The following is a 17,072-nucleotide window of genomic DNA, read 5'->3' as shown; positions in this document are numbered from 1 at the left end:
ATAAATTTTAGAGGGTAACTTAAAAGTCAACAAGAACATTCGCCTTATTTTATAATTTAAGAATCTTAAAGTATAGAAAGGTTAAGTATCCTACCTACCTAAGCTTCTACTGTGAAAGAGAAAAGACTAAACACAGGTGTCCTGAATTCCAGTCCAGAACACTTTCCCCAGGGACTGCCTCCTCATTATTAAACGTCAAGAGCCCTGCCCTCAAGAAGCTTAAGATCTCTTAGGGGGGGAGTCAAAACTCACACACAACTCCCGTTAGTTGTTCTATAACAAAGCTTCCTGCGCAAAAGGTGGAGCTCTGAGCGGCTCAGCTGGTAGAGTGGAAAGTAGTACAGGAAACTTTCTAGAAAGAAGTTGAGACTTGAGGCAAGGCAGGGTTTGACTCTGCAACTGAATGAGGAGAGGACATTTGAGAAGCAAGGCTGTTTCCCTGAGCAGAGAAGTACTTGTCTCTCTAGAACATTCACTGTTTAGAAACTCACCACACCTGCAACCCTCACCTGTACCCTCAAAGCATCTTAGTCGAACCAGAAGGGGAACGAACATATTACTCAAGTAAACGTATGTTGAAAATATCTGAGAGGAGGGGACAGGCAGGGAGTAAAGTCTCCCTCCGCTTTCAAATCAGAAAGGTGAACTAGGGGGCTAAGTTTCCGACCTGGGTTTCTTCTCCTGGGGGTGAATGTTCTGTCCAGCACCCCGCGGGGGGGGCGGTTCGCGAGCTGCACGCAAGGCCTAGGCCCTCACCGAGAGGAGTCAGGCGGTCGCCTCCGGCATTTTAGGCCGCATCTCTCAGGCCCTGCGACTCCCTCCCCGGAGCAGCCGGACGCAAGGGGTGCCGGCTGGGAAAGAAGGAGGAGACGGGGGGCGAGGTGGCCCCTTGAGACCCGGCGGGGCTCTCAGCCGCCGCGGGAGACGCGCCCCGACTCCGGTGGCTTTCACGGTCAACCCCGCGGGCGCTGCTCGGCTGCGCCGCACACCGGGGAGGCCCGGGTGCTGCTGCCTCCTGCTCCGCGTGGGTCCCGCGAGGACGTGAGAGGAACCGCGGCGTTCGCTCCGGAATTCGGAGAGAGAAGGCGGGGAAGCCGAGGGGGCAAGTCGTTGTAGCCGCGACGTCTGGGCTCCCCTGCACCCCCGCGGGCCCGCGGAGACCGGACGGCACCCCCCGAACCCCGTCCCTCAAGGCAGTAGCACCGGCCGGGTCTCCGCGCCCGCCGTGCTCTCCCCGAGGCTGGGGCAGCTGCCTCCCGCGCGCCCTGAAGCAAGGAGCCCATTTGCTCCTAGAATGGAAAATTCCCGTCCAAGAACCTTGCTGATATTGGGGGGAGGGGTGTCCCCTACCATCTTAAATCATTGCTTTCTGCCTTCGTATGGGTCTGTGGCGATTTTTCTGTTAAAAGGTAGCAGGTCGCAATTTGTGAAGTGTCCAGCGCGGCTCAAAAGTCGCCCGATTTAAAAAGAAAAAAGTCATTCAATAATTTTTCCTTTATTTTCTGTTGCAAGCAGTTGCTTGGTGCTTTTTTTCTTTCTTTCCTTCTTTTAACTAGCAAGTAACCACCCAAACCTAAAAGGAAGACGTAAAGCAATCTGATTTCTATAGATTAGCTCTGTGACTAGACGTTTTACAAACACATTTTTAACAAGAAAAATGTAATGGGATGTTTAAAAAATGGAGACATATTTTAGATGTGTCTGGAGATGTTGAGAAAGAAACATTGGTCTTTTCATTTATTTACAATAAGCTCAAAATGCAGTCTTTCCAGACTGTTTTGCATGATGTAACTGGGGTTTGGGATTGGGGGTGGTGGGGTCATAAGCTAGTGTCTACGGAGCAGCGTTGATTATTACTGGTTTTCAGTTCTGCAGCCCGAAGGTCAGCTATATTTGATGATTGGTGTTATTAAAAATAAGGCTCTAAAACGCTAGGGATTCCAGTTAAGCTCTTCAAACACTGACAGCCATAGATGTCCCTTTGGGCAGCAGGTTCTGCTGAGATCGGTAGGACACCACTGAGGAAGGAAAACGTGGCAGGTTGTGTTGTAAGGAAACTTTATGTTAATTGTTTGGGCTTGGGGTGCCTTGCTTGTGTGTGTGTGTGTGTGTGTGTGAGTTTTAGGTAAATGAGTAAGTTGTGGAGAAAATTAAGAAATTTGGACCAGAACAATTCAGGAGGATATGCTGTGCCACAAAACAAACAGAGACAAACAAGCACCAAAAAAAAAAAAAACGATTCAGGGTTAAGACACCCCCTGGAATGTTCCTTGCATCTCTAAGCCCTTCCTGGCTGATACCACTTGACAGTTTAAGGGAGGTTGTTGAACTTGGGTACAGGCAACTCCTCTTTCATTTGTTCTTCTCTAGTCTAGGTTTAGAAACAACAACAACAAATATACGTATGTTGAACATTGCCTGCTCGCTCTATCTCTATTTTTATATTTTTAGAACATATGTCTTTAACAGCAAGTAGCCCAACATTTTGTTGTTCAAACAAGATGGCAGAAGCATTCCATCTGCCATACTGGGAGATTGTTTCAAAGATTCAGTAATCCTGATGGCCTCAAAATCAAAGACTTGACTGAGTGTGTGGCTAGTAAACCAGAAGTAGAAAAATTTAAACAATATCCAGCCTGAAACTAATCATATTGAATAAATGGGAAGGAACAAAATAAAGTCAGGAATTTAGAATTCAGTGCACTGGCCTCAGGTGCTAAGCCACTCTGGTTTTTATTTAGGAAGTAAGTATTGATATTATGTGCTCTGTGTCAAATCAATCCACCTCTGGGTGTCTTATCTCTCTGACTCATAAAATTAGAGTTTGGGTAGATGGATTTCTATCCATTCTGGTCACCTAAGCACAAGAAGTCCTAAGACAGAACTTCTGTGTGTTCTCAGAAATGCAGGAAAAAGTAGGTTATCTTCAGCAGAGGGTCACCAAAGTTAGCCATCTAGTGAGTAGCTTATCTGATAGGAGCATGATGTTCTTGTGTGTGCTGAAAAAGCCATAGCATTTCTGAGAGAGGTATTTTACAGTCCCAACCAATATAAAGAAAGATGCTGTTCACGCACCGTTTTCAAAATTTTAAAACAGAAGGTTGCCTGTCATTCAAAATAGTAAATTAAAGACTCAGACTCCTAGAGCTTCTACTGCAAGGATGATTATTCTTCAGGAAGAAACACAAACAGCAGTGACCGTTTTTTTCACAGACGTGCTCAGCCATCAGAAAAGCTTAATAAGTCCCTATTTAGTATGCATTTATGCAGTGATTATATGAACTTTGACCTCTGAAGAGCTGTAGCAATTAGCTTCAGGGTCCAGCATCTTCTCCCACCATTCCCCACTGGCTTCCTTGGGTCTTCCTTTCTCATCTCAGCAGTTCGTATGCTCGGAGGGCATAAAATTTTAAAGTTGACTTTCCACCTGAGGTATTTGCTTCTGCACAAGTCACTTCCCCCTACACTCCCCCCATCTGATGTCTAAACAGCCATCTCAGATGGATATTGGGGCTCTGATTGTCGATATTACTCAAACGCAAATGGATTTCAATTCAATCTTGCCCTGTTCTTTCGCAAAGAAGATAAACTCTAATGGCCCAAAGAGCTTCATTTCATAGTTCCTGGCATCTGAAATAAATCGGATCTCTTCTGTCAGGCTAATTGAACGTTTTTTAAATATTCAGTGTAATTTATTTTAAGTCAAATGAAACCTAGTGGCTTGGCAGAAAGCTAGAGGAGACAGGAGAAGGGCAGCTGGAAAGTCCCTCTCCACCACCACCCCCAAAAAAAAGCCAGGAAGGGAGAGGAAAGTGTTTTAAGTTTCTAGTAAACACTGTTTAGCAAAAGAATAATAGGCAAGTTAACCCTTTCCCAAAGAGGGATGGAACTATAATTGTTGCCTTTAGCAGAGAGCTCAGATAAACCACTGGGACTCATTCTAAAGTGACCCATCACTGCATTCATCTCTTCTTGAACTTTCAGTGAACCTGAGATTAAACAGGGGTGAGCAGCTAAGCAGTTTGTTGTTAGCAGGCTTTTCAACAACCCTTTCAGACTGAGTAAATATTGATCGGTTTGAATCTGATTGCCCCAGAGGAAAACACCAGGGCATCTGAATAGCCTCCAAAAGTAAACTTTCAAAGGTGAAGCCGAGAGCAGACTTCAGAGTCACAGCACAATTTCAACTCAGCCTCAGTTGGGGACACCCTGAATTTCTGGAGTACTTTGAATGAAGGTGAGAGAAGTGAGGAAAAAGCATTGGAAAACTGGAATTTTATATTGTGATTATCCCAAGTCCCTAATTGAGACTCTTGTCCTTTTTAAATTTATCAATAAAATGTTATTTTGTTTTCTGTCTTCTGTCGTTTCAGTTACCATGGCTGTCATTTTTCAAGGAGCTAACTGTGCTCCTCAGAGACCAAAACAGAAAAAGAGAGACCTTTAAATAGGATGTGTTAAGCGCCTTTGATTTAATCGATTGGGACAACTAAAAAGATACAAATGTTTTCCTTGTTGAAAGGTATATTAATGTTTCCTAAATGCATTGCTTGTTAATTGATTTATTCCACGACCTAGAGAAGGCTTGGGATGTTTAGCCATAATTCATCGTTCTCCTCTCTCTCAGCTACGTTAAAACCAGCACCTAGAAGATTGGAATCTCCGGGATTCCAGCGGGTTGGCCCTGCTTTTAGATATTGAAATCTCGGCAGTGGCATGCAAATGACACTTTAACACATTAAAGTATTTGGAAACCAGCCATCTGTTTTGCTGTGTGGCTTTACACTAATAAACAAAAGATACTGTATACTGCCAGGCGGGAAATGAAAGAAAGAGTTGGCTGACTTTGAAGTTCTCCTCCATCCACTTGAGTCTTTTAGAAGCAACCCCAGAACCCAGGAGCTGAGGGGAGGGCACCGGGTGCCCTTGATATGGCCGCAGCAACTGCGCCTGCAGAGTCCAGGCTCGCTCTCTTTGACAGGGAACTACAGGAAATCTCAAGGATGCTCTAGGAGGCCTGCAAATTACAAGTTTTTGTAGGATTTCTCACCACCCACCCACCCTGAACCCCAGCCCATCCTTTGTAAAACACCCTTTGGAGCGGAAGTCATGTCTGTATTTGTTTGTGATGCTGTAAAATTTCTGCTCTACTCTTGGGCTTAAATTAGAGCCTCCAAAAATGTGTGAAAGTAAAGGGAATGTGGTAACAGGTCTAGGAGGAGAGTCACTTTGAACTTTTTGATTTGCTGGCTTCCTCTGTTTGAGACCAGCAGACACATGCATTGGTCAGAAGCAACTTGAATATTGACAGACTTCAGGGCGGCTTCCACAAGTTCACCTGGAAGAACCTATTGAGCCCAGAGAAAATTAAAATGTTTTTCTGGGTTATGTGGCATGGAAATGGAGCAGTAGACCCATTACAGCCATGATGGCTGTGAAATCAAAGCTGAATCTGATGGGAATGAGATATGTAACCCAGAAGGAATTGGGAGTAGGGGGTTAAGAAGTGGCAGGAAGGAGAGTGGATATTGACAGGAGGAATTGGAGGAGGGATGCAAGGGTTTACTCAGTACAGACCACACTCAATTTAAAGAGTGGAATATTTTGGCACGCTGTCCAACAATCCAAAAAGAAGGAAGAGGGGTGGGGTGGGGGCCCCGTCCTCAAACAGCTTTATACTGGAGCTAATTAAATGTGAATCTCTTAGCCCTTGGTTCATTGATGTGAGGAAAGACTGACTGAAGAGTTTCAGCTTTTGAAGGGGATTCTGTTTATATATATGTCAACATTGAGTTGGAGGTGAAAAGGTTAGCACTTGACCCAGGAAGTATCCATGTTTGTTTCAAAAATAGATCTGCTTCATAAATTTCTTCACCATTCATTTTTTTCCATAATGAACTTTGATTATAATAAAACAGCTCCTGCTATTTTAAAGAAAATCAACCTATTACATAGACATCGTTAGGTGCAGTAACACTCATAGGGGAAGCTTCAGCTACATAGTGAAAAGCCTTTCCTTTTTTTTTTTCAAGAAAAGGCCCACCTCTTTGAAAATACACACCACACTTCTCCCCTTCCCCACATGAAATGAGCCAACTTTGTAGGAACCAGTAAATTGTAGCCAAGCCAAATACACAGATGCGTAAGCATATCTGAAACCCGAATATATTTATTACAGACATCTTAAGACCCGTAAATTCTGCTCTGGATCACATCACTCCGGGATCTCTGAGCTGTTCATGATTGTACAGGAAATGGGGAATATCACAAAGGATAACTGATAGAACTCAGTGTGGTACTTCAGGGACATCAAAACATTGTGCGACATGCAAAAGACTGTTCACGAATCACACAAAATATACATTCATTGTGCCATCCATCACATTAACAATTGAGCTGAAAATATATCATATCCAGCTAAGATAACTGTGGAAGGAAGAAGCTGGTTTGAATAATACATTTAGGTCCTGAATAATCCAGCACAAATTTTAAATAGAGTGTGGGCAGAGAAACAAGAAAGGAGTGGGGATGGGGAGAGACTTAGCACAGGAAGCAAGGTTTCTGACCCTTGTATTCTGCAGGCCTTCTTAACTCACTGAAAGAACAAATTGAGGCTACCATCTGAGGCATCTGATTGATTTTAAATGAGAGCTTTTAATTCTTTAACCTATAATCACATATAAAGTTCTACCAGCTTTGAGACTTTGCCCACCGTGTTTTAGTCACTTAATCAAAACATTTCTAGAAAATCTGTATAAAGATAAATCTTTCAGGACAAAGCATTTACAACTAGCAAACTCACACACATGAAATTGAATTAAATTAAGGGATGAATTAATTGTGTAAACACTCTCATAGTGTATCTGTTCTTCATGAGCTCCTGGACCCTCTTCTCTCTCTCTAGCCTACTTTAAGGGCAAAGTAGGAGAGAACTGTAAATATACAGATAGATAAAAGATGAGAGGCCTCGCTCTGACATGTTTCGGCTGGCAGAGGAAACTATTTTCCAAAGGGCATCTGAAAGGAACAGTAGGTTCTGTCAAAATCTCCTAAAAGTAGGGGTGTTAGGTGCCATCAGAAAATTGATGCTGGCACTCAATCTGCATTAAGGAGCTAACACCCCCCTCCCCCCTCCCCCCTCATCAAGTTTCTAATCCAGAATTCTCTGGAAACACATTATCCTGGCCAGTAGTTCCCCAGATAGGATCAGAAAGGAAGAGAAAGATTGTAAATGGAAAGGAAGATAAGGTAAGAATGTGCTTTGGGTAAGAAGTCCCAGCCGGAGGAGTAGCCTGGGCTGCAGAGTGGGGCCGGGGCGGCCTCAGTGGGAGGTAGGTAGAGTGTCTGAGGTAGAAGACCCCGGGGAAGGAACACAGGGTGAGGAGCTGGACTTCTCTGAGGATTCCTCGGCCTTCTCTTCGCTTCCCGTCGGAGTGGCTGGAGAGATGGGCAAGAGGCCCTCCTTCTCTCGTTTCTTCTGCTTCATTCGGCGGTTCTGGAACCAGATCTTCACCTGGGTCTCATTGAGCTGCAGGGATGCGGCAATCTCCACCCTGCGGGCGCGCGTCAAGTACTTGTTGAAGTGAAACTCCTTCTCCAGCTCCGTGAGCTGTTTAGTGGTGAAGTTGGTACGCACTGCATTCGGTTGACCCACGTAGCCATACTCTCCGACTTTCCCTGGGGGCAAGGTGGGAAGCGATAAGAGGAAAAGGTAAAAATTTTTATAATCGATCTGAGATTCCGTACACGCTTCAGAGCAACCTTCGGGTAAAGGGGAATCAAGAATTTCTGAACATAAACCGGGCTTGGGAGGGTGAGTGATGAGGTGTAAAGTGTTAATCTGAAATCAACCATTAGCATGGTCAGACCGTGATTAATGGAGCCTGGAGATATTAACAGGACGCCCCCCCACACACACACACCTACCCACTTCCCACTTCCTACTTCCCAAACCTCTAAAACCCAGCCCCTTTGGAAATACAGCAGTCCCAGACTCTCCTTTGCCCCAACGCACCTGGTTAAACCTCCCCACACCCTACAACACAGGTGGGAAGCAAGAACTTTAAAAAAAAAAACCAAAAAAAACATGATTAATTTTCCTTGGAAACTAAGCATACCAGCTCCTTCCAAAATCATCAAGGAGCTTTCATGGAATGGCAAGACTGACCTGTTTTGGGAGGGTTTCTTTTGACTTTCATCCAGTCAAAGGTCTGTGCTGGAGAAGATGTCTCTGATGCAGGGGAGCGACAGGCTTCTTGGTGGCTGGCGTGGAGAGGGGACAAGGAGTTATTATACGTGGCCAAGGCCAGGCTCTGGTGCTCTTGTCCATATGAGTGGTGAATGTACTGAGGCGAGCCCACCGCGCCCCCGGCATAACCCTGGTGGTGGTGGTGATGCTGGACCATGGGAGATGAGAGATTTCCAGAGTAAACAGCGGGAGCGCACGAGGGGTACCCACCACTTACTTCTGCTTCCTGATTTAACGCGTAGGGGCTGTAAGGCGCGCCGAAGTTCTGCGCGCCGTAGCTTGGACCACAACTCGAGTGGGAGTAGGATACCCCCAGGTTCCCAGGAGTCTGGTAGGTGGCCGGCTGGGGGTGGTGATGGTGGTGGTGGTGGGGCGGGCTGATCTGCACCCCCCTGCCCACTAGGAAGCGGTCGTCGCCGCCACAGCTGTTGGCACTGACCGCGCACGATTGGAAAGTTGTAATTCCATGGTCGGAGGGGTAGGCTCGCGCTGAGCAGGTCCCCGAGTCGCCACCGCTGAGGATGGGGTATTCCAGGAAGGAGCTCATTCTTGCATTGTCCATCTGTCACTGAGTGACCGGGTCCTGCGAAGCCCTGGGTGACCGTGCCAACTTTCTCACTTCCTCCATGGGGCCGGAGAAGAAAAATGATATGAATGTACAGTGCGCAAGAGGGGGGGCGGGAGGGCGGAGGGCGCTAGGGAAGGGGCACGTGACTATATCAGCCAATGGCGGAGCTTGCTGCGAAAGTTTGCTGGCTCCTGCGGTGATGGATCACCATTTCAGTGGCATTTAAATCCCCGGCGCTCCTCAGTCTAGGTGACGCGCAGTCGCCCCCCCAGGCAGCCCGGGCGGCAGCAGCAGCTGCGGCAGCTGCCGGGGCAGATTCGGAGCGCTGGGGCGAAGGGGAGCAGAGGCTGCTTTCTGCGCGCGCTGACTCCGATCGGCCCCCCCGCTCCGGGAAGTGGGGGCTGGAAGGCATCCCCCGTCACCGCCCCCCTCCCCACCACGCACAGAAAGATGAATTGGCAAGAGGTGAGAAGCGAGGAGGGCTCCTCGATCTCTCGGGTCGGGAATCAGTGGGCGGGAGCTAGCTGGGCCGCCACTAGCACACTGGCCGAGCCCGGAACGCAAGGAATTGGAAGGGTTGCTCCCCGGGCGCTTTCCCTTCAGTCCCTTCTGCGGTGCCTCGAGGAGTGCCGAGAACGGTGGCGTAGGACGAGGCTGGGCCACCAGCTCTCTAAGCTCGGGATGGAGAGGGAAGTACGCAGAGAGCTGGCTGGGAGGAACCCGAGTGGGCGTGGAGGGGACGAGAGCAAAAAAGGAAACTTCCCTTCTCCAAGGAGGGTCTTGAAGCCTCCTTTCCTCCTCCCCCCCTTCCTCCTCCCTCTCGCTCCCCCCCCCACCCCCCGGCTATTAGCGTGGCAACGAGGAGCTTTTGTAATTCGACGCCCGGGTGTGGGTAAGCCTTGGGAGCTAGGCTTTCTGGCCAAGGCCAGGGGTGGCCCGGCTCTTCGCCCTCCCTCTCTCCTCGCTCTCCGCCCCTTTCTCCTCCCCACTCAGCTTGCTCTGGGAGCCCTACGGGATCCGTAGCAACTCCGCCGGTGGATTTTGAGGGGTAGGAGGCGGGGGGAGAGAGATGACGCTAGAGGACGTGGCAAGCCTGGGGGCCGGGCCCTGCGCTGCAGGCCATCTGCCGGCTCCCTAGGACCCAGGAGCCTTCGTGCTCCGACCAGGGCCTCAAAGGGCGAGACCACGGCTCCCGCAAAGTACGATGGACTCTCCCCCCCCACACCCCCCGCAACGTTTCTCGTTTTCTGGAGGGAGATGTTAGGAGTGGTAGAGCTTCCTTTATCCACCACCCCCCATTCTACTGCACAGCTGAAGTGGGGGTGGGGGGCTGGCAGGTGGGAGGGGCGGGGGACAGATGGCTGATGGTGGACGGGACATTTCCTCCTTCCCCAACAACTGACTGCATAGTTCCTTGTGTGAACCTTCAAGTCTTTCCCTAGAGAGACACGTGCAAATCTGAGCGTCATCCCAGGACAGGGGTCCTGTTCTCCATCACCCTCGTCCTACCCCGATGCCGACGAGGTCGTTAATTGCTGTTTACTATTAGGTTTCGTGTGAACCCTTAGCTTGTAGAGAGAAAAGGCCAAACAGAGGCCAAGAATTGATGCATTATTGGGTAAAATAAATCCAGACATCATCCGGAAGCTTTGCAGCCAATGCTGTATAGCTTTATTCTGACCATGTTCACCACATCGGAATCCGACAGATCAAATTTATCTGAGGATTGCATGTGGATTTGGGGTTCCCACTCCTCTCTAGCTTTCCCTCCGCAGTTAAAAGAAGGAAGTTTTTCTTGAGGCAGGCACATTTCAAATGTGTTAGTCAGCCTTTCAGGTTTCTGTGTTCTGTTCTTCACGTATAGAAGTTCCCTCCTAACCTGTCTCCCCAAGAGGGAAAACTGGCAGACATTTGACTGTAGATTCCCTCAGTAGCAAAGGAACACTTTTCCTAAACATTTCCTTTTGAAAGGGTATTTTCCTGTGACCTGCGACCCATCCCCAATCATGGTTAAGAGGGAACCAGGAAAGGTCACTCCTGCCCCAGTTTCAGCACCTGGGGAGCCTCATCCGGGAGAAGGGAAAAGGCAAGGAGGCCCTCCTGGAGGTGGCTTCCTTGGGAGCGCCAGGCCTCCAGCCAGGGTGGGGAGAGAAGGGGCTCCTGTGGGGGAGGAGGCAGGACTTTAGGGGTCTGGCCTGGCATTGAGGACGATCTGCTCTCACAGCCGAAGCTCGTCGGTACGTTCTCCCCCTTGCCTCATTCCTGTCCCTTTGTTGGCCTCCTCGGCTCGGGTCTGCACGACCCCCTCGGCAGCAGGGCTCGCGCCACAAAGCCACCCCAGTCTGCAACCGCTCTCCTTCCTCTGCTAGTTCTCCGCCTCTGAGCTCCTCTCCCTCCACCTCTCTTCCTCCCTCCGGGCCTTTTTCCCGGCCATCGTGGGTGGAGTGTTTTTCTTGGGATCACAAGCTTGCGCTAGCACACAGGGCAGCTGCACACGGGCCGCGACCGACCCGCCTCCGCGCACTGCTCGGGGCTGGCCGGGCTCTCGAGGTCGAGCCGACTCCGCCCCGGCTGGTCGCCCAGAGCGCCGCTCTCCCGGTGCGGCTCACAAAGGCAGCCTCCTCTGGCCTCGATCCTGCAGGCTTCCGTAGCTTGGTTCCTTCACCACCACGAAATCCTAGGGCTCATTTCGCCGGGTGGGAGACCCTAGGTCCTCGGGGCAAGTAGGCCAGCGCCCCACGACGCGAGCTAAAGTCTCTTTAAACGCCCGGGGAGAGTGCGTGAAAGGCGAGCTCGGTCACTATTTAAATGATTGCTTGCAAGCGGCTTGTTGAGCTCAAAGCGCCTCTTTCAGGGCTCTTCTAGTAGTAGAAAGGGAAGGAACGAGGAGGAGACAAAACGCCGCCGAGGCCCCGAGCTGTTCATGGCATCCGCGGCTCAGCCAAGCTGTTGTTTTAAAAGAGCAATAAAAATGAATTATGACTAAACGCCTTCTAACTTAATGCTTTCGGACGGGGATTCCCGGCAAATACGTAAGAGGATTTTTATTTGTGCATGTGTTCCTGCAATTGATCTCTTTGATGACATTCTCATTCATAGAAAGCGTTTGATTTATGAGCGTAGGATGAATCGCAAACAGCAGCGGCTAAACCCTGGCCGCGGCCGGGCCGCCTGCTCCGCTCCGCGCCTGCGGCAGGAGACCTGCCCGGGTCCCCACTCGCCTCCGCCGCTGCCGGGATTTAGGGGGCAAAAGGGTGGGGGAAGGTAGGCAGCAAACCTGTGGAGAAGGATCGCGATTTCCTCATAACTTCCAAGCCTTTGCTATTACGAGCCGGGTTCTCAAATCAACCCGCCCCCCACACATGTTGCTTACTAGCTGCCTTTTCTCACGGTAAGTAGCCATCGGAACAGAGCTCAGTAAGGGAAAAATAAACATGGGGAGACATAAGAAGGGAGAAAAAACCAGAACAACCCAGTAACATCCCTAGTTCACATTTTATTGATATTTCATTTAAAGTGCTTTTTCTCTTTCTCTCTCTAGAAACTGGGTTAATTTATAACCTGGAGGGTAGAAACACTCCACTTTAAATCTCATCTTGCTAACCTGACTTCAAAGCTTTAATGATCCATTATTTGCCATGTAAACAGATTTAAGAATGAAATATTGATTTTTCTGACCCTGAAAAAAAAAAAAGAATCCTAGAATGACTGAACCAGAGGATTGCAAAAAAAAAACCCCTTTCTGAAGTGCATTTTCCAGCTAGTAACCATTGTTTTTTTTTTTTATTTTTGTTTTTCTGTTTTAGGTCTGTTTGCCTGGACCCATCAACAGCTGGGAGACTAATCAACCACACTGAAAATGTTCGGGGATTTGTGGGGGAGGGGTTTGGAATGTAAATGTTTGAAACAAATGTGTATAAATAAATGAATTCTTGATAACTTAGTTATTGACCTGGAGACTGATAGCTTGTTAAAGAAACTCCATGTTCCTCCTTCCTGGAGTTGGAGGTTTCTGTAGGCACTTTATTTCTCCACTTTCAAAAGCTTGGGCTTGGCCCAACTCTGAGGCTGCCCAATCCTGTTTCTATTACCAATTTAAATCTATGGCTTGAACCTCTACATTGAAAAACCTAATCCATTCCCTTAAAAAACAAAAAAACACACTTCTCAGAAGCCCTAACCATTTTCTGGCTTTCTTTTTTTGTTGCTGTCTATTGAAGACTTTGAACATGCCCATTTAATAAATATATTAAAATTGAAAAAGAAAATGGATTGTGACCAGAATTTTATTTACCAAGTTAGACTAAAAGAGGAAAAAGAAACTGTTATGAGCCTTGAGAAAGAGGGGGAGGAAAAAAAATAAGAAAGCTACTTATAGCAAAGGAGAATTTATTCTACCAAAAATACGCATGACAATGCATCCTAATGTAATACAAAAATAAAAAGAAAGTGAAGATACAATTATATGATCACTTTCTTGCAGGCCTCATATATTGCTTTCAGGAAATCACAGAGGGTTGTTGGATTAGATTTTAAACAACTAAAACTCCAAAATAATCTGAAAAAGATGGCTCTGTAACTGGGTTAAGGGAATCACTAAACAGAAAAATCTTCAACATTTAAAGGAGGGAGAGGATAAGTCAAGAAGAAAATAAAATAAAAATTAACTCTCAGAATAAAGGAAGGCAAAACCACCCAGTCAAAGGGGTTTTTGTTTTGTGATGCTTTGTTTTGCTTTAATGTTTTTAGTAATTCAGATGCTGCAAGTCGATTGTGGTGAGTGTGTCTGTAAAAAAGTCAAAGCTGTCAGCTGAAATATCTACAGGACTGTCGAGGGAACCCGGCAAACTGGGCGAGACTGCATCTGAAAGCTGCAGGCAGGAATCTGTGGAAAAAACGTTAAAGTCCTGCAAAGAGGGGACCTCGAGGGCCTCGGGACTGTCATTGTTTAGGCCAGAGCCACAGTTCTGGCCCATTGTTGACAAGCAGTTAGGAACAGTGGGTGACTGGTGCTGAAAATGTTTCAGATTTTTTTCATTGCTGGTTAAAGGCGAAACTGGGAAACTTTGGGAGTCACCATTGTGTCCATTGGGAGCCTGCTGCTGAGAGAGGGCATTTTGCTGAAAAGTGTAACCTTCCCTCTCCAGAAGGGCCCCGGAGACGCTGAGGGCTTGCTCAAAGAGCGACTTCTCTTCCTCGTCCTCCTCCACTTTCTCAGAGTCTTCAAGGCTTTTAAATTTTCCTTCGCTGTTTTGGTTCTCCTTGCACTGGGTCTGCCTCTTGTGCTTCATCCTCCGGTTCTGAAACCACACTTTCACTTGTCTCTCAGTCAAATCCAGCAGCGCTGCAATTTCCACCCTTCGGGGTCTGCAAAGGTACTTGTTGAAATGAAATTCTTTTTCCAGCTCTAAAAGCTGCGTGTTGGTGTAAGCAGTTCTCAGGCGCCGGGAGCCCCCGCCGCTGCCATCGGCGATTTCCAGGGATTCTGCGGAAAGGGAAACCAACAAGAGACACACGCACAGTTGGAGGTGGAGGGGTCCGAGCGGGGTTATTCCACTGGAGAATAAATATAGCAGAAAAGATCAACTGCAACAAAATGGCCGCCCCTGGATGCAGTAAAGCTATTGTGCTGCCTTTCCTGGGAGCCCAGCCCGGGGAGACCCCATCTCTTCCACCTCCATCAAATTCTTGCCTGTAGCTCCCCCCAACCTCTCCATCCGGGAGCAAACTTTATATTAGCCACACCACAATTTATAATTAATGCATCAGCTGCTTAGCTGAGCAAGAGCGATCTATCACTCTTCATTACTGTCAAAAAGCCAAACTCTAGGACAACTAGACAAGAGGAGGTCAGTTCCAACTCAAATAAATCATCCCACATTACACAAGTTAGGGAAAGTTCCCCCACCCCCTTCTTAAAATATATATATATATATATATATATATATATATATATATATATATATATATATATAATCATTGCAGAACGCAGGATCCCTTTTCTCAACATCAAACCCACTCCTGAGCCCACAGGGGAAGGGAAAGCAGCCAAGCATCTCTCTCTCTCCCCCTTCTCTCCCAGCCCACGCTCCCCTCCCCCCATAACCGCTCTCGGAGCAGCCCAGAAGGGGAAGAGGGTCTGGGGACCTGGGGCCAAGTCTTTGGACTGACCTTTGTGGCTGAGGCAGGCAGGGCCGGTGGCGGCAGCGGCCGAGGCGGGCGGCAGCGCGGTTTTCTTGGCCGCCTTCTTCTCCTTCATCCAGGGGTACTCGGGCGGCTGCAGGGCGCCGGCGGGCACTGGGCTGCCGCGGCTGCCCGCGGGGCTCGGCTTGGGGCGGCCGCCAGCGCCGTGGCGAGGGTGACTGCCCGGGTTCAGGCTGGGAATGGTCTGCTCAAAAGGAGGAGGAATCAGTGTCGAGTGTGAAAGCGTCGAGGTCTTGATTGATGAACTTTGAAATGTATCAGCGACAGGGGGAAAAGATGTCAGGCACTCAGCGAGCGACGGCTGGCTATTGATAAAACCAATCTCTCGCTCAAATTCGTAATTCATGGCCTTCTCCTTGGAGCCCCCTCGGAGAAAAAGTTCCCTCTTCTGGAGGGGCTTTGGGGGGGCAAGGCCCAGGAAAAAGGCGAGCGCGGAGGGAAAAAAAAAATCTATCATAGAAGATCGCTGCTGGGGTGTTTTTTTTCTAATTCACTGATTACAGCCGTATGGGGACCGCGCTACTATTAAACTATTGAATTCATGGAGACAAGGTTGAAATTGGACCGAATTGGCTGTCACATGATTGCTTCTGCCCAATGACAATTTGGGCTTTAATCAAAAGAAGCCACTGTCTGTTTGATTGATCCAAAAAAGTCGGGAAGGAACGCCTCATTGGGGGCCAGCGAGGCTTTATTTACACTTTTTTCAGGGCAAAAATACCTATATGTGGGTGTGGGTTAGGGATGCCTGGGAGTGCGTGGGGGCGAGGGTGCCTGCCTGCCTCCTGATCAGCACGGATCTGGTGTGTGCGCCTGGGAGTGTGTGTGGGAGTGTGTGAGTGCGTGCGAGTGGTGAGCCCTGCAGCGGGTCCCGGCGGCGGCTGCCCTCTGCCTCCCCCGCACACTCCGCGCATTGTTTGGGACTGTCGGGAAGACGCCTCGCACCTCACAAATCATTTAAGCACCTCAGTCTGACGCCTGCAGTCATTAACAAAGTAATCCATTAATCTTAAAGTTTTGACACCCGAGGGCCCCGCATCCCAACCACATAAGTTCTGCTGAGGCAGGAGGAAGAAGCAGAGGGAGAGGGGAGATGAGACAGAGAGAGGAAGGGCGGGGGCGGTGGGGGGGGGGACAGAAAGAGAGAGAAGGATTCTTTTGGGGGGTTCCTCCCTTTTATTTCCCTTTTCCTCCTCCGCCTTATCTAAAACCAGTTCCTGGATCTCAGAACTGGTCTGTCTCTGTTTTCCTTCCCGTCTGTCTTTCCCTCTTTTCCTCTTTTTTTCCCCTCTTCTCCCCTCTCCTCCGCCCTGTCTCTCCTCTGTCCACCTCTCCTCCCCCCACTTCCCTCAGGCCCTCGCCCCCCTCCCAAAGCCCAGCTCGGAGTCCGCGCCCACGGACCCTGGACCCCGACCCATTGTTAGCCGGCTTTTCCACGACAACTATGCATCTGGCTCCAGCGGGAAGCGGAAAACGGGAGGCGGCTCTCCAGGCTTCCCGACCCTCCTGCGCCATCAACTTCTCAGGAGTGGCTCGAGAAAGATAGATGCATGTGCCAAGCGAGACAACAACCCCAGATCCATGTGTCCAAATCCCTGTAGCCAGGGCGGCGGCCAGCCAAAGAAATGCCGCCCCGAGCAGGCGCGTGCGGCTCCTGGCATTCTGGGTTTCATACCCGTAGGGCTCGGGTGCGGTAAGTATTTCTGATTTCCAGGAAGTCTGGTGGAAGTTAGCAGCACGGAAGGAGAAGGCGCTTGCTTGTTCTCTCGTTTTTTCTTTTTCTTTTCCTCCCTTTCTTCTCATCCTTGTCGCTCTGGTGGGGGCTTCTTGGTTCAGATGCAGTGAGTGCTCCCTGGCAGCCCGAATTGTCTCCTGCACTGTCCCGCTTCTTGGCCACCAGAGATGTTTGCACTCGGGTTCTGTTGTGAGAAACAGCACCGCGGGTGACAGAGGGCGACCCAAGGAGGAATTATAAAGGTTCTGTTTCTCTCTTCACTTTTCTTTTTTCCAACTTGGAGACTTGAGACTGAGCAAATCTTGGACTGTGCTGGA

General features: G+C 48.9%; 2 protein-coding genes and 1 long non-coding RNA gene across 4 annotated transcripts; 1 reads left to right on the top strand and 2 right to left on the bottom strand.

The window, feature by feature from the left end:
- Positions 1–6,165: 6,165 nt before the first annotated feature.
- HOXA1 (homeobox A1) lies at positions 6,166–8,942 on the bottom strand. 2 transcript variants are annotated; one of them, XM_036863717.1, is made up of 3 exons: positions 8,466–8,942; positions 8,168–8,262; positions 7,549–7,677 (listed from the first exon to the last, which is right to left on the bottom strand). In XM_036863717.1, exons 1-2 carry the CDS (start codon positions 8,808–8,810, stop codon positions 8,203–8,205), a joined length of 405 nt encoding a protein of 134 aa, XP_036719612.1. In that variant the 5' UTR covers positions 8,811–8,942; the 3' UTR covers positions 7,549–7,677; positions 8,168–8,202. The 2 variants fall into 2 exon arrangements, with proteins under 2 accessions (XP_036719611.1, XP_036719612.1); XM_036863716.1 differs by having other exon boundaries at positions 6,166–7,677; positions 8,168–8,942.
- A 130-nt stretch (positions 8,943–9,072) lies between these two features.
- LOC118900885 lies at positions 9,073–12,759 on the top strand. The gene is made up of 2 exons (XR_005021244.1): positions 9,073–9,281; positions 12,623–12,759. It is a non-coding gene; the product is annotated as an uncharacterized LOC118900885 (long non-coding RNA).
- A 771-nt stretch (positions 12,760–13,530) lies between these two features.
- Positions 13,531–16,263, bottom strand: HOXA2 (homeobox A2). The gene is made up of 2 exons (XM_036863714.1): positions 14,988–16,263; positions 13,531–14,301 (listed from the first exon to the last, which is right to left on the bottom strand). Exons 1-2 carry the CDS (start codon positions 15,475–15,477, stop codon positions 13,562–13,564), a joined length of 1,230 nt encoding a protein of 409 aa, XP_036719609.1. The 5' UTR covers positions 15,478–16,263; the 3' UTR covers positions 13,531–13,561.
- Between the last annotated feature and the right edge of the window lie 809 nt (positions 16,264–17,072).

This window comes from Balaenoptera musculus, chromosome 9 (assembly GCF_009873245.2).
Source record: "Balaenoptera musculus isolate JJ_BM4_2016_0621 chromosome 9, mBalMus1.pri.v3, whole genome shotgun sequence".
In the NCBI taxonomy this organism is placed as follows: domain Eukaryota; kingdom Metazoa; phylum Chordata; class Mammalia; order Artiodactyla; family Balaenopteridae; genus Balaenoptera; species Balaenoptera musculus.
This window is presented reverse-complemented; position numbering and strand designations above follow the sequence as displayed.

Coding starts and splice junctions, on each gene's coding strand:
- HOXA1 (XM_036863716.1), bottom strand. CDS start 8,810: ATGGACAATGCAAGAATGAGCTCCTTCCTGGAATACCCCATCCTCAGC. Junction 7,678..8,167: donor AAGAAACCCTCCCAAAACAG/GTCAGTCTTGCC, acceptor CCTTGCCCCCAG/GGAAAGTCGGAGAGTATGGC.
- HOXA2 (XM_036863714.1), bottom strand. CDS start 15,477: ATGATAGATTTTTTTTTTCCCTCCGCGCTCGCCTTTTTCCTGGGCCTT. Junction 14,302..14,987: donor TGCCTGCCTCAGCCACAAAG/GTCAGTCCAAAG, acceptor CCCTTTCCGCAG/AATCCCTGGAAATCGCCGAT.